Below are 27,030 nucleotides of genomic sequence, written 5' to 3' on the forward strand. Positions count from 1 at the left end.
TAAGCGTCTGTCCTAATCAGGGAATCATGAGTTAAAAAAAAAATAAGACAGCCGTCGCATCATAGTGATGATGAAGCCTAATTATATTAGAGATAACTTTCACATTTTTATCCTTATGAGCAGGAGACAAAAGAATACAGAAAAATCTGTCCAAACATTGATTTATTCCAAACATATTATATATATATATATATATATATATATATATATATATATATATATATATATATATATATATATATATATATATATATATATATATATATATATATATATATATATATATATATATATATATAGTTTCAAATTACACTTTGGTGTTTACAAAACAATAAAGATAATCTGGCTGCAAAGAATAATTTTTTTGCTTGCTTTGAAGGTGCTATCGCGAAAAGCCATTTCAGAAGTTGCGAAAGCCCTAGAGTTCCAAGAATTTTATAAATCATTTGAATAACAAACTAATTTTTCAATCTTAAAGTGTTTTCCACGAACACTGACTAGAATATGGGTTCTAATCCACTGGACACTTTTGCTGTTGCATTTCCCCGTAGAGATCCCTACATGAAAAGATCAATTGTTCTTTTTGACAATACAGAGGCCGACTCCAGTAGCCTCACTAATCAGTTGCCCAGTGGAGGAAAACCCGAGGACATTGACCAGGAACGAAGCCATACATCCGCATCAGAGGAAGGAATCTTCTAAGAGCAAAAGGAACCCTCTTTAAGCAAAAGGAATCCTCTAAGAGCAAAAGGAATCCTCTTAGAGTAAAAGGCATCCTCGAAGAGCAAAAGGAATCTTCTTAGAGCAAAAGGAATCTTCTAAGAGTAAAAGGAGTCCTCTTAGAGCAAAACGCATCCTCTAAGAACAAAAGGAACCCTCTAAGAGCAAAAGGGATCCTCTTAGAGTAAAAGGAACCCTCTAAGATCAAAAGGAATCCTCTTAGAGCAAAAGGAATTCCTCTTAGAGCAAAAGGGATGTCTTTAATGAAGGAATTCCTCTTCTCAGTTCTATACTTGGTTCTTTATAGGTAAGGGAGAGAGAGAGAGAGAGAGAGAGAGAGAGAGAGAGAGAGAGAGAGAGAGAGAGAGACAGACAGACAGACAGAGAGAGAGAGAGAGAGAGAGAGAGAGAGAGATAATTTGATAAAATTACTTAACACATTATATATACGTTTCAACAACATGAACTCAATTATTGTATACCCGCAGAGTTACGCAGCAATTTATTCTTAATTGCATGTTATGACCTTCTTACAAAGACAGTGTCTGATACTATTGACGGTTATGAATGCAGTGCATATAAAACCACTTTCAGAAATGCGAGTTTTAAAATATGCCAGAGATTGGCTGGCTCGTGCCATGCAGTTTTGTTTTATTAATTACTGTACACTGATCCTAGACAAACACAAAATGTAAAGTTCTCATTCTACATTGCGTTACTGAGGCTGGTCAGCAACCATAATGTTGTCATCAACAGTGAAATGCCTAGTTTAGTTAAAAAAAGAAAATAAAAGGAAGAAACTTCAATCTTAATAGACACAAAGTCATTGTATCTTGCATTTTTTTTTTTTCGTATAGCCGCATCTCTTAAAAATAAGGAGCCTTTTAAAGACATTTTAGATACAGATATTCTTTTAGTTGTTCCAAACCGAGATGAAGATAAAACGACTCACAGAAAACTGAAATTTTAATATCAAATAAAAAATTATCATTGTTATACCCCAAAATGTGGTACATACTATTCCGACACCACTGCTCTTACTTAAAAATTAATTCATAATTGACTCACACAATCGCAAGAGAACAAGTTAGCTAACGGGATTACATAATGCTTTGGATCGGCAGACAACATTCTCATGATCAAAATGGTTGCGGAAAGGATGTCACAAGATTTGCAGTGAGCAAACAGAATGATCCGACAAACAGAACTTACCACAAACTGGAAACTACCTCTCGGAACCTTTCAAAATAACCAAGGGTAGTTAAAACTACTATTATGTATTCTAAAGATACTATATCTATAACGAGAACCTATCAGACCAGCCGTAAGTTTTTTAGATTCAATCCTTGATGCAAGCTTGAAATGGAAAGCACAAAATACGAACAAAAGAGCTGAAAGCAAAAGCGCATTTTGAATGTCACTGCTTCTATTTCCTCTTCTTTAGAAACTTCTGAGACCACTGCCATTAACACTTTCTAGCCAGGAAACTCGTCACTGATAATCATCACAGCTGTAACCCATCCTGAAGTGATATGGTGACATATTTACTCCCAGTTGAATAACTAACTTTCTGAACGTTACCATGACACATATGCAACTAAGCAACTAAAAAGGAGCTTGAATGTTCAAGGAAGGGTCACTGACACATCCGGTGGTTCATGTAAGTATGTTTATAAAAAGAACAAGAGTGTGGTGTACTGAAAGGGGGATTTACAGATGAAACTAGATTTTCTGTAGTACGGTTGAAGGACTGAATTGGAGAATCTTAAGGAGGGATACAATTTCGATTTTTGTTGCTATTAACATTACAATACATAATTCCAAATGAATGACTATTCGCAGGGAACAAGATAAGAGAACATTTACTTAGAAAACAAGCTACTATTACTGGAAATCCTTTGTGCGAAAAGAGAACACTTTGGGGAGAAAAAACAAATCAATAACAAATACAACAAAATACTCCAAAACTAATGAACATGAATACATGAACAGAAATATAAATAAAAAAATTAAAACAATTATGCATGGAACACTGCAGCTCAGGAAAGTGGTTCACGGGGTGTAAGTACTATAGGTGCTGAATGGAAGTTGCTTGTTAAAGCAGAGATTTTGGAAACTTGTCATATCAAATTGCTATTGCTGGAAGAAAGAAACAACCACACTGAGTAATCTTCAATAAAGGACAGAGATTATAGGAAGATGCTGACATTCCAATAGGTGAACAATTTCCAATAATAGTAAAACAAAATATCTGAAGGATTAATATGGTAGTTTTTTTTATCTAGAAAGTCTTATGAACAATACATAGTTTTCTGGAAGCATTACATAATACATTATATTGACCCTGAAAAAATAAGCTGGCCGCTGGGGGCAGCATTGTTGTCAAATATCCAGAAGCATTAAGCACAATGTTAGCTAATAAAAGGCAATCATAAAGAGGGATCCCACAGTAAATACTGCTGATTTATAGGCTTAGTTTTGCCAGTGGTTAGTAGCATGACTCCCTAGCTATATTGCTGTCTGCTTCGTTACACATCTCAGTTAAGGGAAAATTTTCAACAGGAGTAGCATCATCTGGATGCTGGACCACTTCATTGTCTGGACAAGAATCACATCACTAGTAAAGATAGACATAATAGAGTCCAAAATCACTGCCTTCTGACACACTAGACAATGGCTCTGGGCTTACAACTTTAAGCTGCCGGTTGTTTACAATCTTGTGATTAAGATCAAATACATGTCCTTAGACATTACAATTATGACTGATATACTTATTAAATTATTTAGAACTTAACGATTAAGTCGAAGGTAGTTCTAGAACAGCTGGAACAAATCTGAACCGATATCTGGTGTCATACAGACAAACAAAAAATGGAGGAGGGTGGGTGGGAGGAAATTGGGACCACGGGCTTTGAAGAAAAGAAAGAGACAAATACATCTTAAAATAAAATGTTCAAAGGTAAAAATGTTCTCTGAACAAAGAAGCTGAAGAAAAAAAAAGTCAAAGAGGTGGTGGTAGTGGTGGTATTACTAGCAAAATTCTTCAGAGTAATGGTGAGAGTTTAAATGAGTGGTTGGCTCCAACAACCTAACTGCAAGAAACTATTGCCCTTTGTAAGATGGAAGATGTAACATAGCAGAATGTAAAAGTTATAAGGCTAAATGGGTTTATCAAGAAAGTGACAGGGGAAATGTTGCAGGTTTAGAAGCAAATAGGGACGAGATAATCAATGGTTTGGTATGATGCAAATTAAGAATTTCAAACATAAAGAGTAAACTATTTACCACTTTTTATAAAGAAACAGTGGTACAATTAAAAGGGCAACAATGTCAAGAGTTTTAAGGATGTATGTTTTTGGAGGTAGCATGTTGAGGTAGATTAGAAACCTTGTGATAAGAAGTAAGTTTTTATAACCATATTCAAATAAAAGAGTAATATATCCGCGTCAAAATTTGCCTTAGGAAAAAGTATGTTAAACATCTGTGTAAATAAATTAGGACTGGTGCTCGAGTCATCAAGACCAAGATATGAGTAAATGGAAACTTGAGAAGTAAAGGAATTATGCATGAATGTGGGAAGAAGTTAACACATAATTGTTAGGATAAGAGATGTGAAACTCTGAAATGTCCCCCTCACTAAAAAAAGAATAGGAGAAACAAAGAAGGTAATGGTATCTCTGCAAAAGGACTGCATAGAAGATTGTCTACGGAAGCAAAACGTGAATAGCATGAGTGGCCTGTTGCCAAACTCATCTTTAAAGAAGTGGAGCACTGTAGAAGAAAGTAGATAATCAAATAAATCATAGAAACTGTTAAAGTGAGTTGTTTGCTTAAAGCATGAGGAGCAAGGAGAAATGAACAGGTGGTAAATGGGGTAGCAAAGGAATAAGACAGGTCAGTGTCTGTAGGTGCTATGGAAACAGAAACTGGAAGAAGACACCATAAAGAAAAGCATCCATGATCCAGAAGTCAACGAAGGACAGAGACGGACACCAAAAAAGTTTTGTTTTGACAATATAGCAAAACTGTTACCACAAGAGGTTTTCAGTATTTAGGCAGCACGTAAGTGTGTGTGTGTGTGTGTGTGCATGTGTGTGTGCGTGTATATGCAAGTTGGCAGTGTGTGAGGGGATGAGCGACGCTATTTGTCAAGCTAATGTTGCTGTAAACATTTTCTGCACAAGTGACCCGTTCTTGGAACAAATTTGACAATGATTGTTATATCTACTCTGGACTGCTGTATTTACTCTAGAGCCTCCCTGTAATTTGAGGAAAGAATTATTTAGGAATGTATTTTTTCAAAATGAGCTGATTTTCCTAGTATGAGGCGGATTCAGAAAAGCTAAAATACCAATGCTGTGTTCACACCTAAACTGTAATTTAGAAAACTTCCACAACATTTACTTCTTCACATGACTCCTCAGATGGGTTAACAACCCACTGAGCCCCTTCAAATACTGAGCCTCTGTTTTTCATGTACTCTCTAGTTCCTATATATTATGTTCCTTCTGTCCCTCTCTGTTCATTCATTTAACAATCACTGCTTAATCCTCCTCTTGTCATTTCAACAAAGGCTTCTGAATTATGTGTTCTCTCCACCAACTTTTTGTCCATCATTCTTTCCTTAGGCCAGAAAAATCTAACACTTCACCAAATATATCTGGATATTTATCACCTTTTAAAATCATCTTCAACCATTCATACTATGCAACAATCCTCCTTCAGCCAATTTACTTTCACATTCCCATTCAACATCCACACTTCACTACCTCACAAGAGAGTTTATTCAACAGGTTCTCTATGCACTCTAACTTCGGTTTCTATAAACGGCCCTCTTTATTCCTTATCTTTGCTTACATCCTGCTACGTTCCTTTGCTTCGCCTATTTTGCGACTCGCCTTTTCTCTCATCCTACTGCAATCAGTTACATTTCCTCCCAAGTACATAAATGAACTAGCCACTTCCATTCTCCTACCATTCCTATTAACAACGATCGTTCCTTCTTCCTTGTCTGCATTTCCTCTTATAACTTACTCTGGCTCACAGTCACTTTAAAAATTCTCATGTTTCTCCACTTTTTCAAACTCTTTCACCAGTTTCTGCGGTTTCCCTTCCATAATTCCAATCATCACACCATATATCCTGTAAACTTGTTATATGTTACGTTAGTTTAGTTTACCATATAATCAATTCCATTTTCTGTTCTTGTATTGACGTCTTCATTACGTTCTGCCCATGGCACTTATGCCGCTGAATTTCGAATCAGTGTTTGTATCAGCTTTATAGAGTACATCTCTTTTCACGCACTCGTCTTTTCCTAAACCATACCTGGGGTTTGCATAAAAATTGAAGTCCTGCCTTACCCTTACAGAGAATAGACTGTACATTTGCAATCATGAAGTAAATTGAGATACTTCAAAAATTCAGCCTTTCACCGCTGTTCACGGCCTATCTGCTCACCTAAAAACTTTGCACCCACTTCTAATGCCCATTTTCTTAATTATCACAACGTCCTTTCCAATTGACAGCCATCTAATAACCATGGATACTTAACACACCCTAGTCTCCGGTTCACTTTTGCACTAAAATAGTCAGTGCCTCATCCACAGACTGTAGCATTTTTTACTCTCTCATTTAATTACTCTTCTTTCCGTACATCCTCATCACCCTCCATATTGCATTTCTATCATTAATCATCGTAAATTTTTTATATGGGCATATATACATCCTTTTTTCCCTTTGCTTTCAAATTTCTCACAGAACTGCTTCATAATAAACAGGTGATCCACAGGCCCTTTTTGTCTTAACATGACTTATTCTCTCTACGTTAATCTCCCCACCATCATTTTCGCCATGAAAATCTTAATAAAAACAAGTCCCTGCATACTACCTTATGACCTTATAACACTGGCAGCCACCCTTATCACCTTTGCAGCTATAAAGAAGAGGAAATCTTCCTTTGGAAACTGTCCCTCACCCTGACACACCTCACATACCCTGATGAGGTATCCAGTCACACCTTCACCACCATCCATAATAACAAAATCCGAGTGGAGCTTGCTTGTCCTCCCCCAGGTGACGGCAGAGGAGACATTACTCACCCACCCACCCCCTTCAAACCGGTTTGTCCACACAGGTGGGGCAGGGTAGGTAGGGAAACGGGAGGGTAGGGGAGACATCCACCTCCTCCTGCAAACCTATTTGTCCGCCCCGGGTGGGGGCGGGGTAGGTAGGGGATTGGGTGGGTAGGGGAGACATCAGCACTGGGTTCCAGCGCGGGTAGCACGCGCCAACAAGCTTGTACCGCAATATTTACCGGTAATCCCATCAACTCATGGTGCCCTTCCATCCTTCAACCTCCTAACTGTCCTCTAAAATATCATCAACAGTTCCAGCAACTTTCTCAAGTTTACTCAAACCACTTTCCCTCTTACATCATTCATGTTTGCCTCTCATTTATCTTCCACATTCTTCAGAGTTTCAAATTATCGACATCTCTGTCACAGTAAAATAATCAAATAGTAATTGATTCTGAAGGATTTATTTAGGAAAAGTTACAACGTTGTATTCTGTTCAAGCTGTTGCTTGCCGTTTTGAAGAGCATCTTTCATCAGCACCTTTATTAAAAGATTAATTTGTTCATCAACTTTCATCTCAACATTTACTTCCTTTCAGGGGCGCTCTGATCGTCGAATTTCGAGGAGTTATCGAATTTTAGTTTTTTACAGTTTTGGACTGGTATATGTCTAAATAAACGTGTCATAAAATATTATTGCTAGGAAAAATTTTTAAGTGGGGTTTTTACATTTTTGTTCACAGCACTTACCGGCATTTGAGCGGCACTGAGAGAAAAATTGTCGCAAAAGTTTTGTATGACTTTTTAGGTGGCAGTGAGAAATATACTTTACTTTCCTACTAAACTACACATTATCTACGATAAAAATTGGCTCTCTCTCTCTCTCTCTCTCTCTCTCAAAAAAAAATAAATAAATAAATAAATAAATAAATAAATAAATAAATAAATAAATAAATAAATAAATAAATAAATAAATAAATAAAAAAATATATAAAATATCAGAGTAAATATGTATCTATGTATCTCGATATCGCCCTGTGGGCGACAATGAGGGACAAATTGTCGTACAATGTCTGTATGCCTTGCCAATTCTGGATTGTAGAAAGTGAGAAATTTACTTCAGGATCCTACTAAAACTACCCATTTTCTACGATAAGAGTTAGTTCGTTCTCTAAAAAAATATAAAATCAAAGTAAATAAATATATAGGTATCTATCTATCTCGATATTTTGAACTCGTCATAGTCGCATCACAGATGTATCATGCCAGCTAGTATACATATAATATTTCATACTTCTTGACATATTTTTACTGCGTATTTTCGGAAATATGAAATTGTTTAAGTACGTAACAGTTCCAAACAGGGTGTAGGGTTTTACCAATAAACCATCTCGATTAGTGTGTTCTTGGTTCAAGCGGTATCCTAGTGCTTTGTGACGCATTTCCTTTTCGGATTTTCTTACCGTGTAGTGCTTTCACGCAATTCCAATGCCATAAGCAAGAGAAGTACCACCCTTACGAAGGAGAAATTTGAACGATTGTGTCTTGTAAGTTTGTTACAAGAGAGCGGGGGAAGCAAACAGGAATTGTCTCGCCTGGGATAGCAACAACACCAGAACGCCCATATCTAGGTAAGGGATTTGTTTTCCTATATTAGTGATATTCAAATTAGTGATACTCCAATTAGTGATTACTATTTTTTATAATATTATAATAATTATATAAGACCACAAAGCTTGATTTTACTGCAGTGAGTTGTCGTCTGACTCGTGACTTGTGTAGGCTAGGTTGTTCAGCGTTTGTTTACTTTATCCTCGCAGTTGTTTGTTTGTTTGTCTCTCCAATATCTGAACGGAAAACATGTACAGTGGTAGCCTATATACTGTAGGTTTTGTAGAAAATTTGTATTGATAGCATATATTTTTATGGGTTATAAAGAAAACTTTAGGGCAAGTGTAAAACGATGGGAACAAACCTGTCTTAGAATACCATGTCCTGGCCTAACCTCATTAAGGCATTTGTTATTTTTATAATTTATGGAAAAAATTTCGCACTGATAGCATATAGCCTACTATTTTTATAGGTAGCATATACTACTTTTTATAGGTTATGGAGAAAACATTTTGATAGCATATATTAATGAATTTTCGTTATGAAAAAACTTTGCACTGATATAATATATATATATATATATATATATATATATATATATATATATATATATATATATATATATATATATATATATATATATATATATATCAGTGAGAGGGTGAACCAGGAAACCATTAACTCTAACATATTTCTTTATTTCCAACTTTTCGTAATAATTTCTTTATTACATCATCAGGTATCTGTTGAATAATGAAAAAAACTACTCAGAAAGTTACTGTAAAACATTTAAAAAAAATAAGAACAATAAAATTCACCAAATACAATACAGCTAAAAAACACAACAGAACAAAAGACCGCCAACCAACCTTAGGTGGAGAGAGCAAAAGCCAGAATGCTTTAGAGAGAGTTAACTCAGGTCAAGTTGACTAGAGGAGGTTTGGGTTTCCCTGGTCCACCCTCACACTGATGTGTCTTGCTGGTCGTCGCCTACCCTTGCTTTTGATATATATATATATATATATATATATATATATATATATATATATATATATATATATATATATATATATATATATATATATTATATATATATATATATATATATATATATATATATATATATATATATATATATATACATATATATATGTTTGTATATACATACATATATACATACATACATACACACACACACACACACACACACATATATATATATATATATATATATATATATATATATATGAATATCTTTTACTGTAATACAACAATATAATATGAAGATAAAAAGGCCATTAAAACACCATTTGAACGTTGCAGCCATATGTTTCGAGCACTTCCTTCTGTGCCCCTGTTCACTGGTAAAATATGGGGAGATGATGTGTTACAAGAGTACATATACTGCCACACCTACATATGCTTGAATATAGACTCTTGTAACGCATCATGTGTCCATATTTTACCAGTGAACATGGGCACAGAAAGAAGTGTTCAAAATACATGGTTGCGTTCAAATAGTGTTTTATGGGCCTTTTATCTTCATATATATATATATATATATATATATATATATATATATATATATATATATATATATATATATATATATGTATATGTATGTATGCATATATATATATATATGCATATATATTTATATCATATATATATATGTGTGTGTGTGTATTCATATTATATATATATATATGTATATATATATATATATATATATATATATATATATATATATATATATATATATATATATATATATATATATATATATATATATATATATGTGCAAATTTTAGGTAACATATAAATCAAGAGAGAGCGCATTTCTATTCATTTGGTTATATTATAAACTTTAGGCATATTTCTTATATGACGAAATAGTTTTTGTGCAAATATCAGCCTTCTAACTGTCATAGTTTCATAGTTATTACAAAATAACCACAAATTTTTTTCTTTTGCCATTGTCTCAAAACTTTTTTTTCAAAAATAAATGCTTATAACTCCAAGAAGACTGAACCAAATCCGATGAAACTTTCACAGAGTGTAGTATAACTGTACATCCTGATTTTGTATGTGGGAAATTCATTTTTGAATGAAACTTTTTTTTTTTTACATATTTTTAAAAAATTTTCATTATTAGTTGAAGAATAAGTGGTAAAAATTTGAAGCAAATCCCTTCATTCATAAGGTATTTATAAGCACTTACTTTATAATGGGGCCTTATGGAGTCAGCGCTCCCCTTCAGTTAATCTTCATCTGCTCCATAAGGAACTCAGTTGTATTCACCATTGGATTTTCATTATTTCACGGTTATTTATTTATTTATTTATTTATTTGTCTCTCCTTTTCTTCTTGAATTCCTGATCTAACTGTAGTGTACCTGTATATGCTATCTTCTGCCATGGAAATGCATCTTCAACAATGTACATTTTGCCTTCATTACACTTTTCATTTCCACATCTCACCACTTCTTTGTTTTACTTCATCTTCCTATCCCCTTACACCACCCGGTATACGATATATCAAGATGCAAGCTCATCTCCTGTATGATTGCAACTCATCTTTATCTACTAACTACAGGTACAAATTCAATGCTTACGGCAACTGGGCCAAAATGAATTTTTAAAGAAACGGTCCTAAACATGCCTCCCCCTAACTGGAACTGACCTGTCTCTCGCAGGTGAAACGAGGTTGCGTTCGTATAGCCTACTATGAGATTCACAGCCGGTGTCCCGGCGTTTCTCCGGAATAAAATTTTATCAAAGATGACACTTTGTCACAGGGTATCTTACATCCCTACCTAATTTTTTACTGTATTCTGTGTTACGAAAGTTGCATAATTCTGGTAATTATAATAGTAACACCAAGTTTTTGTAGACATCGCCAGCAAACTCAGAGGAATGTCTTTCGAAGATATAATGACGTAACTTATGACGTCATTAACTTGCCTCCTCCTCGATGGATAATTGGCTATTCGTGAAAAAGTCTCAGCCTCTGGCAACAATGAAATACAACCAATACTCCTTGTTGACACTTTTTACTAGTGGTAGTAGTATATAGGATTTATGCCATGAGGTCGAATGCTAGAATCCTTGTTTAATCTTAGAGACAAACAGTTGGTTATTGTAGATCGTAATTGGGTGATCTGCCAATTCATCACTTTGTTAAGAATCCTTCAATTGAGCAAATTGAAGGACCGAGTATACTTATACTTTTTAGTGCGCAAGCAATCTTGGTATTTAAAAGCCTACCAACAATCGAACTACCATGCCGGTAATATTCTGTGGAATATGAAAACAACTTTCATTATAATGTTACAATTCAGCCTTTGTTGTACTCTGTCACTAAGAGAACAGGAGCGATCATATGAAATGACATGCCCTTACATGGATCTTTTATTTAACATAATTGCATATGAGGAAACTTGACATTATAATCAATGGGTGGATTATGGCGTTTCGGGCTAAGCCCAAGCACTGTGACCTATAGAGGTCTTTCAGTGATGTATTATAACCCATGACATTTTTTTTTTTTGGCAAATGTTGTTCCGCAAGTTATATTTTACTAAGAAATCAACAACTATTGCTTTATAGAGCATATATAATTATCTTTCTGCACCTTATGGAAGTCAACAAATGACGAAAACTTGGTAGCCTTGGATGTCCGGGTGTACTCCTTACCCAAAAAAGGGCCCTAGTATTCATTTACCTGATCAAACTTACGTAGGGTTTGCCACGGGCCTCCTCACTTCTAAACAATTGTGCAGGTCGAATCACAAAAGCTGTCCTGCAACCACGGGGACAGTGACTTATCATAGTCGCCATTCTTGAAGCCTTGACAAGGTACGAATATTCATTCAGAATTTCAGAGACAGCTGTTTGTCGTCATCACCTTGTGGGAGGAGTCGGGACGTCATATGTTTACGTCACGTTTGACTTTGAACCTATGCATTAGTGTTCCGCCACTGGCTTCGGCTGCTTTATTTTACTCTTATGAATATACTTTTTTCTAATATAGCCTAAGTAATAAAGAATGCTGCCGAAAATTAGGTAGGGATGTAAATTATACAATGGCTAAGTAATATCTTTTCAATTGCACAGAAAAAAAGTTATTCCGGAAAAACACCGGGACAAAGGCTCTGAATCTCATAGTAGGTCATGGATCGCTAAGGAATATATGGCATCGCCTTGTATTCTGATAGTTTACTTACATTTTTATCTGTTAGCTCATTAATTTGTTAATCTATTTTTTCTTTTAGTAACTGGCCTCTTCTTTCTGCATTTCTGTTACTTCTTTCAAATGAACACCATATACTTCGGAAGTTGGAAATTCAAGCAAATGGCCCCTGTGGGCTGTTCCAAATGTATAGGGTTCATGTTCTGAATAATAATAATAATAATAATAATAATAATAATAATAATAATAATAATAATAATAATAATAATAATAATAATAATAATAATAAAATCCATGAATTTCAAAATCGCATGAAAAAGATATAGTTGTGAAACCTGAGAAAAAACACAGATTGGGGAACAAACACATTTAGAAGCACGTACAGTTTCGGACATAACGCTCCCTCTTCGGTAAGCAGAGAGTGTCTCCACTCTGAAGAGGTTGCATGCCGTTCAGAAACTGCACGTGCTTTTGAATATATTTGTTCTCCAAGTTGTGGTATTTTTCAAGTTTTAAAGGTCGATATTGATCTGTTACCATCACAGAGCTGTGGTTCAAAACTAGGACCTAGAGCGGGAGATACTTTCTTGACACCTAATTGGTTTTCCAATTAATTGCTCAGATTTAGAAATACATACATCGTCAGGCATGGCAGACGATGTGTACATGTATGTACAGTATGTATGAATATATATAATATATATATTTATGTGTGTGTGTGTGTAAAGTTGTAAAGTTTTACAATACTGTTAGTTTCATACGACAAAGTTTTTTGGAATCTATTATTTGTTGAGTCATCCATCGAACTGGTTAAGGAGGGGCTTTATTTTTCTCCTTCGTCTGGCGTTTGTCCGTCTGTCCATCTTTCAGTCCATGAGTACATCTGTCTGTCATCTTCACGATGTGATCGCAGCAACTGAAAGGAATTCAGGCAAACTAAGTACGCAGGTAGACCCTCAAACGTAGTTGTATATGGAGGGAGGTTGTCCGTCCGTCTGATCGTCAGCTTGTCTGTCACACATACCTTGTTACGTAACGATCTTGAGACTTACGGGCTCCCCGAGAGGGAGGGACTGCGTTGACTGAATCTAGAGCAACGACGACCTCGACAACAAGTAAATTTGTGGATCACGTGAACGGGAGTATATTTCCTCAATTCTAAATACGTCAAAACAGGCTGACATAACGATGCTGATAAAAATCAAACAAAGCAGGACTATCAGAAGGAGGACTCGAGGCCTATTTTCAAAAAGTGGAATGGAATGGAATAGTATAGAGTTTAGGCCAAAGGCCAAGCACTGGGACCTATGAGGTCATTCAGCGCTGGAAAGGAAATTGAGAGCAGGTCGGTTTGAAAGGTGTAACAGGAGGAAAACGTTGCAGTTGCACTATGAAATAATTGTTAAGAAAGGGTGGATAGTAAGATGGAAGAAAGATAATATGAATGGAAGTACAGTAAAAGGAATGAAAGGGGTTGCAACTAGAGGCCGAAGGTACGCTGCAAAGAACCTTTAGTAATGCATACAGTGCACCCTGTGAGGTGCACTGACGGCACTATCCCCCTAACGGGATTTTCAAAAAGTGTCTTTGTGTGTGTGTGTCTCCTTGTAAGTGTTTAAGCCTGCATGCCAGCATGTGTGAACGGTAAAATGTGAATGACTGCTGCTCTGAACACTTTGTCTTGGGGATATTTGATTATCTATTATTTGTCCCCAACCGACAAAGTCTGGGGAGCAAATATCCCCGCTTATTTTCAAGTCTGTCTGCTTGTCTGCCTGTCTCCGCGCCTGGCTATCACGCTTGTCACCGCCACTTCTGCACAGTTGAAGGGATCATGCACAGGTGTGCATGAAAGGAAATTGCATGTCTGTCTGTTAGTACGTCTACTTACCTGTGCAAAACTTCAACCTTGGCCATAAATTTTGACCCATAGCAGATAGAGACTTCATATTTGCGCTGCATTAAGACTTTTCAGACGACTCCAAGTTTAATAACCTTGTGACATTACCACGACCTTCGTATAAAAAGATCTACCATCTGGGGCATTCGTATTACACAAGCCTTCTTATCGGGGGGGAAACCCGAAAAGTATCGGCCTTGCGGGAACCACCAGGCCTTTCCCAACGTTTCATGAGTCGGTACGTTCAGAGATAAGGTTTGCGGTCGCTTGCAGATAACTATTGCTTCAGCCATAATCTCAGTATGATTGCAAAAGGAATCTTTAGTCTCATCATTGTTTCACGACTTTAATAAAAAAAAAAAAGTAGTAGTAGTCTTAGGAGCTTTATATCATCAAAATAGTTACTCAGAAGAATGCGAATAAAGGGGATATTAGTAAACTCAAAAAAAGGGAATAATAGCGGATAAGAGGAATAGCATTCAGCGAAAGAGTGAAGAAGAAGAGGTGGCGGAAGTCGGCGGAAGATGCTTACCTGGAAGGCTTTATTGAGGGAGTGCATTCGCATCACGACTTAAAAAAAGAAGAAGAAGAAGAAGTCTTAGGGGCTTTATAGCAAGAAAATAGTCACTCAGAACAATGCGAATGAAGGGGATATTAGTAAACTCAAAAAAAAACTGAATAGTAGCGGATAAAAGGAGTAGTATTCAGCGAAAGAGTGAAGAAGAAGAAGAAGAAGAGGTGACGGAAGTCGGCGGAAGATGCTTACCTGGAAGGCTTTATTGAGGGAGTGCATTCGCATTCTCTCCCTCTCGTTGCTTTCTAGCCGCCGCAAATTTCTCTCTCGAGCGGAGATTCCCGACCTTCTCTTCTTTCCCCGGCGCGAGGTTCCTGTGGGCGCTGAAAGGCTGCTCTTTTTTCTCTTCTGTCCACTTAGGCTCATGTTGCTGCTGCTGCTGCTGATGCCACTTTCACTTTGAGAATCCGATCCACTTCCTTCGGCCGCATTCTCCGCGGTACTCTCACCTGCAGTCAACAAACATGCCACTTCATCAGCTCGCGTTCACGACCATTCCTTCAGGAAATAAGTCATCTCCTTCTCTCTCTATATATATACAGTGATTGCATGCATACGGACATATATAAATGTATATGTAAACACAAACACAAACATACACACATCAATATATGTATATATATATATATATATTTAAATATACTATTTGAACGTTGCAACCGTATATTTAGAGCACTTCCTTCTGTGCCCCTGTTCATTGGTAAAATATGGCAATGAACAGGGGCACAGAAGGAAGTGCTCGAAATATATGGTTGCAAAATGTCAAACAGTGTTTTAGGGCCTTTATATCTTCATATTATACTGTTGTATTACAGTAAAAGACATTCATTCATTCATATATATATATATATATATATATATATATATATATATATATATATATATATATATATATATATTATATTATATATATATATATTATATACTATATATATATATACACACACACTACACAAACTCCTTATACATTCTAGTTATCATTAAATCGTGTGTAAAATTTACATGTTAATGTTACTAAATCAGACAAATATTTATAGTTAGTGATCGGTAATTTTTTATTCTGTTGATGACTGCAAAAAGAATGAAGTGGTCTGCACTGCAAACTTCGGCTTGTGATAAAACGGCCGAACTCCTTTACCTAAATCCAAGGCCTGGGGGAACTGCTGACCCGTAAAAAATCAGACAATTGCAAAATGTTTCGACTGAAAAGCCGGAGGAAACGAAATGATTCAATGAGTTGAATAAGCTTTGTGCTGGTCATGTGTAGAGATGCTGATTGTTATCATACTTTCAAGCGCAATTTGGTTTCCTCCTCCTGAATAAAAATTGGAAAAGCGTCTCTTTAGAAAGTATCAGAAAGCAGATCGAGGGAGCCGAATAACGGCAGCCCGAATGGCTGAAACTTCTCGGGAAACTTCACGCGCTCTTTGCAAACCGTCAACTTTCATTTTGTGCTTCAGACTTCCGCCATTGCACCGTTATCCGCATACCTGGAAAGCAAAAGTTGCTCAGACGGTTCACGATTTCTGCATTTTCTTTGAATCATTTGTTCGTTAGCATCTGCTTTCACGGCACTTTGATGCCGCTAAAGTTTTACGTCTCTCGAGGCTGAGAGAATAGTGTTGTTTAAGGTTCAGTTACTTCCGAGTTCGGTCGGAAAAATTATCGCTTATTTGATTTTTTTTTTTATTTCACTTGCATGAATTACCACTCGTGTCTTGGGCAGGGAATGACGGGCAATTCTTACTTTAGATGAAAATGAATATACTTTAAAACTACATTTGATGGAGAACGCTTGAAGCAATTACAGAAATTGCGTTCCAGAAATGATTTCAAAGGTGACGAGAATGTTCTCTCTATCTCATGATGATGTAATCATCACTCATTTTCTAACCTTAATCACCTCCTGCTTGTTGCACGTTGTCATTCATCCCGGTCTCATGCCTTGTCGATTATACTGCAGAGTCAATATATATATATATATATATATATATATATATATATATATATATATATATATATATATATATATATATATATATATATATATACATATATATATATATATAATATATATATATATATTATATATATACACATACATACATATATACACATACACATACATATATATATATATATATATATATATATATGTATATATATATATATATACATTTATACATACTATACATATATATATATTCATACATATATATACTATATATATATATATATATATATATATATATATATATATATATATATATGTGTGTGTGTGTGTGTGTGTGTGTGTGTGTGTGTGTGTGTGTGTGTGTGTGTGTGTGTGTAGTGCGCAATTCCCCAATATCTAGCGCTCTGTTTATCTTCTAACACATACAACAGCTATTTATTTTTCTGTCTATCAACTCTTTTTACAATTTCACAGACTTGTGTTCATACAGAATTCATTCTCTGGGATGCCAATTCCTCGACCTCTTTCTCTTATTCCCATTATCATTTCTTTTATTTGAATACTCTCTCTCGAGTCCCTTCAATTATTTTGCCTTGTTTCGGAATACGTAGTCCCCGTTCAAGATGCTGAACATCTTGGATAACTGGAAATGTTTGCCTGAAGAGGGAGTATGACCCTTCCTTTATTTGCTTGCTCCTTTGCAAAATATTATTATTATTATTATTATTATTATTATTATTATTATTATTATTATTATTATTATTATTATTATTATTATTTCAGTAGATGAAACCTATTCACATGGAACAAGCACACAGGGGCCACTGACTAGAAATTCAAGCTTTCAAAGAATATGTTGGTTTCAACCTCCCACTGCAGACTCTACACTGCAGCAGTAACTGATCATGATACAGAGCCCGTGATTTCTCATCGCCATGGGGGAGAGGCGACATCTGAGTGGCATGTCACGACACTAACCACTATATGGACAAAATATTGCTTAAGGTATAGGGAAACAAATCTATCAATTCTTCCCAGGCCAGAAGTCGTTCCTCCAACCTACTCCAAGGCACTATCCCCAAGGGCCTCTTTTCTCCAGAGCCCACTGCTGCGGGCTCCAAACGCCACTTTCTGCAGTCAATTACTTTCAGTTCCTGATACTATGTGATCACTTGGAAACATTCCTCTTCAAGAAACTTCATGGAAAAAACAGCGGCTGTTGCCTCAAAAAACCAAAACTCTCTTTAATACTGTGTCTTTTTATATGATTGCCACATGGATTTCTAACAAATAATGTGGCAAGCAGAAAATTGTCTGCTGATGCTAGAATGGCCATTGAATCATCTGTTCAAAGAAGTTACCTTCAATCACTGCCTATAATACTGCAGCCCTCTTCTGTATATATACTCTTTTCCTCTAGTCAATAATAAATTGTACATTTTACATTTTCGTTAGGCTATATTTTATTGTTCCTATCAGTCTATATTGGGCAGTTTTGTATTTTTGATTCACTAAGAAATTTACCATTCCCATGGGTTTGAAGTCAAATACTGACAAAACTCCTGTGTTACAAGAATAACTGAACTATGAAGAAAGTTTCAGGCGCTTGGGAGAGTTGTGCAGACACTGACAGGTTGTTGCTTTCTTACTGGCACTTATGCAGACCTGCCACCCTTAGGTGGAGCAGCTGTGGAAGAGGGCTGAACTTTTTTGTGATTCAGTTACTGGAGAGAAATGTCAACACTGGTCATCGGGCCCACTTGACAATGAATCCTGCCACATTTTGAGAATGTAAAGTACATCGTGCTTCACATCCTTCACACCCCTTCAGTGGCAAGAGTTTAATAAAACTACCTCCAGCCAAGGCAACAACCAATAGTCATTCCAGTGGCTAACAAGCAGCCACCTTTTCCTTGTCCTCACCTCCGGGCTCCATACACCGCTACAGAATGGCCACAAATTTGCAGAAACGTGTTAACAGTCCCCATCAGTGTTGTCCTTGTCTGGGAGAGCATAGTGAAGGAATTTGCCCTGCATACACCATTTATGAAGTACAAAGACCACAAATTACCAAACTGAAACTTTGCTTTGCAAGCCTTGAGACAGATGATCACTTGCTAAATTTTACAGGCAGTCCCCGTCCCACAATTGCGGTGCCAGGCAGGTCTCGTTTCTTTGCTTAACGATATTAAAAAATGCCATTGGTATAGACGTCGTGACAACACGCTCCTCCACCGCTACTACAACACAGGCCGGACAGTAACGGCGACTTTTCTGTTGCAGTGCCCGAAAAGTGAGCTCAAACATGTTCTTAGGTAACAGCATACAGTTGAGTGTGAACGCATTGTTGTAATGTTTGATCTATGTCAGACTAAGCAGATGCAGATTTTGATTACCTTTCTGAAAGAACAAATCCTTTGCTTTAATTAGGTACTGATACAGGTCAATGTCAAGAAGAGGAGAATTTTGATGAATGCTCTTGTCTCTAAGCTTTGGATACCTAGGGAGTGCATAACCTTGCAAGGGATTTAAGAAACAAATGATTCTTATTAGCAGACGAGAACATATGTTCCGATACTTTGAGGGTTTAAGGACGATGATCAGTACTGATTACACCACTGCATTTATAGGCTGACACAATTAGTTGGATTATTGTTGAATAACACTGCTGGTGCTTTTATTTTTTACTATGTGCATTATTGGTCATATTGCACGTTTTATAGAAAAGAACAGTCTCAACAAAGTGTTCTAAATGTTATTTGCTGATACATGTGCGTTTCTGTAAAATCCGCAGATAAGGGTTTCACGTCACGGTGGTTTGCTCCAAAATCAGGGATTTCTGTCCCTTTCAATGGTTAGGGTAAGTTTTGGTTACAGCCTAGCACCGACAAGAATATTCCCTCGAGTCTTCAAACTCCCGGGGGATTTTAGGGGCTTCTCAGAAAGCGCCGACGCATTAAAATTTTTACACACACACACAACACACACACACGCATATATATATATATATATATATATAATATATATATATATATATATATATATATATATATATATATATATATATATATATATATATATATCAGGTATATATGCAGTGATCGATGCCCCAGGTTTGAAGGTTTATGTATGTATATATATATATATATATATATATATATATATATATATATATATATATATATATATATATATATATATCGATGCAGTGCCCCATTGAAGGTTTACAGAGCTTACGGTACATTTTTAACTACCTCGTCCTCCTATTGTCACTCATGAATTGGTGATATTTGATGATAGTTTTATCAGTTGGCCCCCCGGCGAAGCAATTTCCAAAGGACATTGAATTTGTCCATAGTGCTTGGAATTAACAACGTCCATGCCTGATAATGCAGATAGGTAGATTTCCATCCTTCTCTTGCTTCTGCAATGCCTTCCCCTCTACAAATGCTCTTGGAAAACAACACTGCTCATTCTCGTTACGGCTGTGGTGAAAGCGAGAACTTATCTCTTCCTCTCTACTGCCCGAGGAACTGAACGAGGCATTCTTATGACGCCTGTGTGAATGTAACGTTACTCTGACAGCCCTTAGAACTTGCCACACCCTTAGAGCACGCTTCGGACACGTTCGGCCACAACTAAATCGCTGATCTCTGTCAACCCACGCTCACTCAAGCGACCTTGTTGAAATTTTTTAAAAGACTTGGACAACAGAGCCGTAAACATCACCAAGATTTTAAAAAAGCTTCGCGGTGTTGAGAGAGGCTTGCCCCCAACTGCCTAGCTTTCTACTGGTACCCGACTGGAGGCCGATGCTGCCGCCCTTGGAAATGCGTTAGGGGAAAATTGGATATTGCTAGTTTTGAACAGAAGGAATTAACGTTTCTCTCTCTCTCTCTCTCTCTCTCTCTCTCTCTCTCTCTCTCTCTCTCTCTATTTTGCTTGCTCATACTTTGGTACCCCTGCATGCGTGATAGAAATTTTATTTCTTTGTCGTATGGCACTAACCTTTAAATTGTCCCTGAAATACGTAGTACCGTCAGTGCGAAGTTCCTTTTGAACTGTAAAGTCGCCGTGATTTTATTATAAGTGGTGTGCCATTACTTCTGCATTTGAGAATAACAGATCATCATTTGCTTCTTGCTACATTTATGAAGATACTTTGTCCACTACCTGCATGCGCAGTTCACTTTTTTGATGAATTTGCCTTACTTCAAAGCATGTGCCCTAAATTTGTCATTTAAATTAGGTTTCTCTCTCTCTCTCTCTCTCTCTCTCTCTCTCTCTCTCTCTCTCTCTCTCTCTCCAAGGTTCATCATTCTAGTCAGGAAAAATGCTATCTATTTTGTATTTATTTCTGAATCATTTGTAATTTTACTTCTTGTTTTTGTGGGCAGTTAACCTGTAAAGGGCGAAATTAACTTCCAGTGAACTTGTTTTCTCTGGATGGCTGAGGTACTGCACCATACTCATGCGAGACCCACCCGCCCACCCACAAAACAACGATCCCCTCCCCCCCACCCGACTTCTATTTCCATTTATTCGGTTCCTTATTGGAGCTCTTTGTTGGGTGAGTCGGTAGAGCTGCGGACTGTCACTCGATGGACCGGAGTTCAATTCCCCGGCCGGCTGATGAAGAGTTAGAGGAATTTATTTCTGGTGGTAGAAATTCATTTCTCGCTATAATGTAGTTTGGATTCCACAATAAGCTGTAGGTCCCGCTGCTAAGTAACCAGTTGGTTCTTAGCCACGTAAAATAAGTCTAATCCTTCGGGCCAGCCCTCTCTAGGAGAGCTGTTAATCAGCTCAGTGGTCTGGTTAAACTAAATTATACTCTTCACCTACTCGGCTCCTTATTTAAGCCGGATTGCGCCTTACATAACAAGGGATTCACTTTATGAAACCCATCAAACTCTACAGTGATGAAAATTATATTCAGATAAACCTTGATAATTATGGTGTCGTGGCGTGCCACTCATATGTCGCGGGTTCGCGTCTCACCCAGGGCGAAGAAAAATCACTGGCTCTGTATCATGATCAGTTACTGCTGCAGTGTGGGGTCTGCGGTGGGAGGTTGAAACCAACATATTCTTTGGAAGCTTGAATTTTAAGTCAGTGGCCCCTCTGGTGCGCTTGTTCCATGTGAATAGGTTTCATCTACTGAAATCGTAATAATAATAATAATAATAATAATAATAATAATAATAATAATAATAATAATAATACCCTTGTTTGTATTTTTGATGCAGTAATAATCAGTGTCACAATCAAGCTTCCCTTCGCAGTCTACAAGTACATTAGTCCGTAACTTAATGGTTGATTAATTTCTTGGGGAATCTAATTCATAATTAAATCCTACTTCAGCGATTCAGATCGGTCGTCATTGCTTCTTCTAAAATCCTCGAGAGATAATTCTTGTTTGGAAGATGCCTGGAAATCTTGTCCTTGCCTCACTCAAGGTTGATCTCTCCCTTCCTTCCTCTCGTTCAGATCAAGGTATCTTAGAATATTCATCAGTCGACCTTCCTTCCCCTTGGGATTTTTTCTTTACCCAGTTCCTGCAAAGTCGTAAGTTGGTTTAAACTCAAAAGCAGAAGTCGTTTTATGAATGGAATCTGTCCCTTACTTCCAGTGGTCTATTTATTTAGTCAATGTAGTTGTAAAGTTCATCAGTGTATTGTAATAATAAGCTTTAGAAGTGATCTTTGGCTGTCAGTCATTCATTGGGAATTCGGTGTGGCTTTCGTTTGTTTTCTCGTTCAGGGTTCGGCGTCAATAACCTAGAAATTGTTTTGACGCCAGTTTTAATAGACATAATCAATCAATCAATCGTTCAGGGTTAATCCTGACCTCTCGTGCCCTCACTTCACTTCGGTTGTTTTGCTCTCTTTGGATAGACTTCACTGGATAACACCCGGCCGCCCCCTCCTTCATTGGTTACGTCCAGTTGCAAGGTTTTCTTTCTTTTTTCGTCCTACGGTCGATTTCAATGCTTATACGTATTCCTTTGGTGATGACGCTTAACTTTTGTTTGAATCTTTTTTTTTTTTTATTCCAGTGGATTTGTGAAACGTTGCTTCCACCAGTAACGACCCCCTTACTCTCCTACCCCGTCTCCCACGACCAACCCAGATTTTTTGTTTCAGTTATCAATGAAACTTGTTAGCTGATACACGAGGTTATCTGGAGGCCAACCTCTTCTGACAAAGTCCAGTCGTCGTTCACAGTTGCACCGTGTCGTTCGTCGTTCTATAATGGCATTACTCACTTGTAGCTGGGTTTCAATAGATGGTATAAGAGAATGAATTAGAATGCTGATGGTACTCGTTCGATTTAAGCAATTAGTATCAGTATCATGCGTTGGTTATTGCTATTTTATGAGCACATAGGAGAGCCACTTGGGGTTTTGGGTGTGATTGCGATGTACTTGCTTAAGCAGGGTGCAATCGGTAAGCCTTATTGTAACCCATCTTGCTAACATAAGTCATTTTCAGATACCCCACTAAAGCAATTGAGTGGTAGCTTCTCTACCCGCGACATTAATATGCCATTAGATTTATACTAACACCGGGTCAACCCCGACACTTCCTACAGCTCTGTCCTTTTTCTTACAGAGATGATGAGGAAAATCACCCCAACTTCGCCCCTTTTTCATCTTGTTTTGTTTTTAATTATTTCCAGCTTTAACTCCTTCCTGTTCATCTACCACATACAGCTCTGACCGCTTATCGACTGTCTTCATACCTTCACACATGAGGTTCCAGACGTCATCCATTTTCTTGGAAGTCAATTCCCTGCCTTTTTTTGCTGAGTCCCAAATACCATTTCCATTAATTGGAAACTCTTTCCAACTACCTTCATTTCCACGCTTCGCTGACTGCAAAGTGGCAAGCTGCAGCAATTGTCTGAAAAATGTAGTCGTCGTTGAAGGCGTTGGGCGTCTGGCAAAAATGGAACTTCTCATCTTGAGAGAGACGACCAGCCTCTACTCTTTTTCTCGCTTCTTCTCAAGTGTGGCCCTTGACGTCGCGTGCACAGGGTAGATGAGTCACGAGAAAGGGGAAAGCGATGTGGTCGGTTTTTCCCAAACCGAATGCCGTTTCTTTGGCCCGCACTGAGACCCACCCGACCCTGGGTCTCTTTTCTCCAGTGACCTCATGACACTGGGCACTTTGCAGGACAACGTCGTCGAATCCTTCCTTTGAAAGAAATACTGCGGGAAAAGCCTGAGACTGAGAATGACGTGTCCGGTTATTTTGATGTTTATTTAACAACTTGTACAAAAGATGGCACCTGTTACGAATTGTGCATCACACCACAGCCTGTGTGTGTAAATATGTATTATTCTTTTTGTCCGTAAAAATATTTTCATTTTATTTTTTCATAAAAAAAATTCTTTCATCTTATTTTTACTAATTGGTTTTCTAGTTTACATTCGCTAAAAACTGACCTTACCCGCGTTTAAAATTAAACATTTAAATAAGAAAAAGGGAATCATGACAGTCCCGTCAATCCTTGTCCGAGTCATTATTTCTCGGGACTTCAAGTCTGACTCCTGGGTGGGGGGAATTTGTGATCTACTTGTCAATTTAACCATATGAGATTTTTGGGAAATAGCAGAGGAGACAGCACTCTGGTTTAAGCAAGTAGCAAGAACTTCTGGATGAATTATACCTACACTGGCCTTCACAAACCGCGGGTCATTAGCATGACAGAATCCATGAGAAGTAATAGTCACAGTTACTGACCAATTACTGTGTGTTCTAGCTAAGCAGATTAAGTGGTGCTCTCTACACCATGATGGAGCCTATATAAAATCCACTGAAACAATACTCAGGGATAATTGGTGGACAAGTGCTTTTTCGAGGCTGCGGTGGCATCATCTTGACTGCAGGTTCGTTTATTTCAACATCAAGCATAACAAGAGCATGCAAAGCAGATAAAAAGGGGAAAAATCCCACCAGAAACAAGACTTCTAAACTTGATGCTGTTTCCCAGTGTAGCCATGAAGAGATAATCAAAACAATTTTCCTACTTGCCCAATACAGACCTACTGAGAGACAGAAATCCATGATAATTGAAGCCAATGATACAGACATTATACCCAAATTCACTTCAATACATACTTTTTTTTATTTTGCTTCAATTTGGCCTTAAGAGAACGGGAAGTGACTTTAACCAAAGGGGGAACAACCAGGCAGGCCCCTGAATTAGGCAGTTCTGGTCAGAGGACCAGACATGCAATCATATTCAAATCTGGCTTTCCATGCCTCCAGAGTGTGATGTTATTTGACCATTCCATTACCAAGCAAAGACGTCAGTATGGTATGAAGAATACGTGTGAATATATCATAAGAACATTCACAAAACCCAGGCAGTGTCAGTCTGAGGTGCCAGATAGTGACCTACAACCTCCGAAGAAAATTTGTGGTCCTGAAACATGACAGTTCCAGCGCTCTTTCAGCAGTTAATGAGGCAAGGCTTGGAGCAAGGCTTGGCCTGCTCATAAGAAAGCACGGAGCACGTGACAAAATATCCACGACATTATTTTATCAGGAAGGAGACGTGTGGGCATAAAAATGACCGTAACTGCTAAAACAGCAAATAAATCAAGCATGGCAAAATGGGGAATCCCTTATGGTCTCCATTTCCAACAGGGGGTGTGCTGAGTGCGAAATTGCTGAAGAAGCGACAGGCCCGGAGGCTGCCTTTATCCCATTTGACTGTGGTACACTTCCAGTTGTTTATTAAATGTCATTGGGACTTAATCATAGTAGTATTAGGGTCAGCATAGTACAAAATATTTGATACCAAAACTTCTATAAGAGAACATTTCAAATATTAGCTGTACTCAATCATACAAGGAAAAACTCGAAGTAGTACTGCAGTGTTCGCTTAAGTAAAAATTTCTGTATGAATATTGCCACTTAAATTATTTGTTATTGGCCTTGTTCATACAAAAGCCTCATTACATTATGAGAACAACACTTATATACGAAAAATATTTTAAAAGTGATTTATCACCATATCTTCCTACTCCCGTCATGAAACATGGCGAATATTCACAAAATATCGTTCTGACTAACCTTTAGAATAAAAATAATGAAACCCTTCAATAAGAGCATCGTTGTCGTCACAATCATAGCAATAAAATAGGCCCTATTTACTTTAATATCATACACTTCTTATGAGAAAACTGCAGGTATTGAAAGAGGAGAAAAAATAAATTCCTAAATGCAGTCACGTAAGTTTTTCCTCTGGAGAGACAAAATTGTCACTTCCGGGATATTAAAGGTTTAAAATCCATTTTCCAGATTATTGAAAGTCAATACACAAACATCTTTCGTAAATTTACAAAGTAAGAACTACGGTTCGCAACTGTACAGTCAAAGGCAAACTTTCTCTAAATAAAGAAATACCTCTTACCCAGTGAAATCAAATTTGCCATAGCTCATAATAAAATCAGCAAACAATTTCCCTCTGGTACGATCTATATCAACAGTACAATTTGGATTATTTGTTACTCATAAAAGACTGTGAATGACTAACATCAACTTACAATGCCATGCCAGATATTTTTTACTCTCTTATTTTACAGGGAAAATCGTACACTTATTATGGCGGAGTTTCAGGTCAATGTTAAGAGCTAAATTATAAAGCATTTCCATTATTTTTTGTTTGCATTCAATCAAGGGGCTAATAACTACGTCATTTTCCCAGCTGATAGTGTATTTGAGCTTTGAGTTCCCCAGCCTTCAGACGGTTTTTGTTATTAAATTTGACAGCATTTCGTGTCGCCCTTCGTTTAGCCTTTCGCCACATAAAAACTAAACCAGTATTACAAAAGAAATAAGAGTACTCTAAATTATCAGTTTCCTCCCTGGAATATAATAATTTACAGAAACGCTTCGATAACACCAGCAAAGCAGGTACTGACTTTGGAGAGACCATGGCTTAAGCGCAGGACATTTCCTTCGATTGTTCAAGTTCTTCCTTGGAGGGGT

The 27,030-nt window shown here is 37.1% G+C and overlaps 1 protein-coding gene across 5 annotated transcripts in view; it reads right to left on the minus strand.

Moving 5' to 3' along the window:
* The window catches only part of LOC136848656 (protein dimmed-like), a 114,605-nt gene that overhangs the window by 20,196 nt on the left and 67,379 nt on the right, over positions 1-27,030 (minus strand). For all 5 annotated transcript variants that reach the window (XM_067121115.1, XM_067121082.1, XM_067121107.1 and 2 more), the window contains one exon: positions 15,265-15,521. In XM_067121115.1, coding sequence (XP_066977216.1) covers positions 15,265-15,521 — 257 coding nt within the window. The remainder of the gene's footprint in view (positions 1-15,264; positions 15,522-27,030) is intronic.

The sequence above is a fragment of the Macrobrachium rosenbergii genome, chromosome 2 (assembly GCF_040412425.1).
Source record: "Macrobrachium rosenbergii isolate ZJJX-2024 chromosome 2, ASM4041242v1, whole genome shotgun sequence".
Lineage (NCBI taxonomy): Eukaryota > Metazoa > Arthropoda > Malacostraca > Decapoda > Palaemonidae > Macrobrachium > Macrobrachium rosenbergii.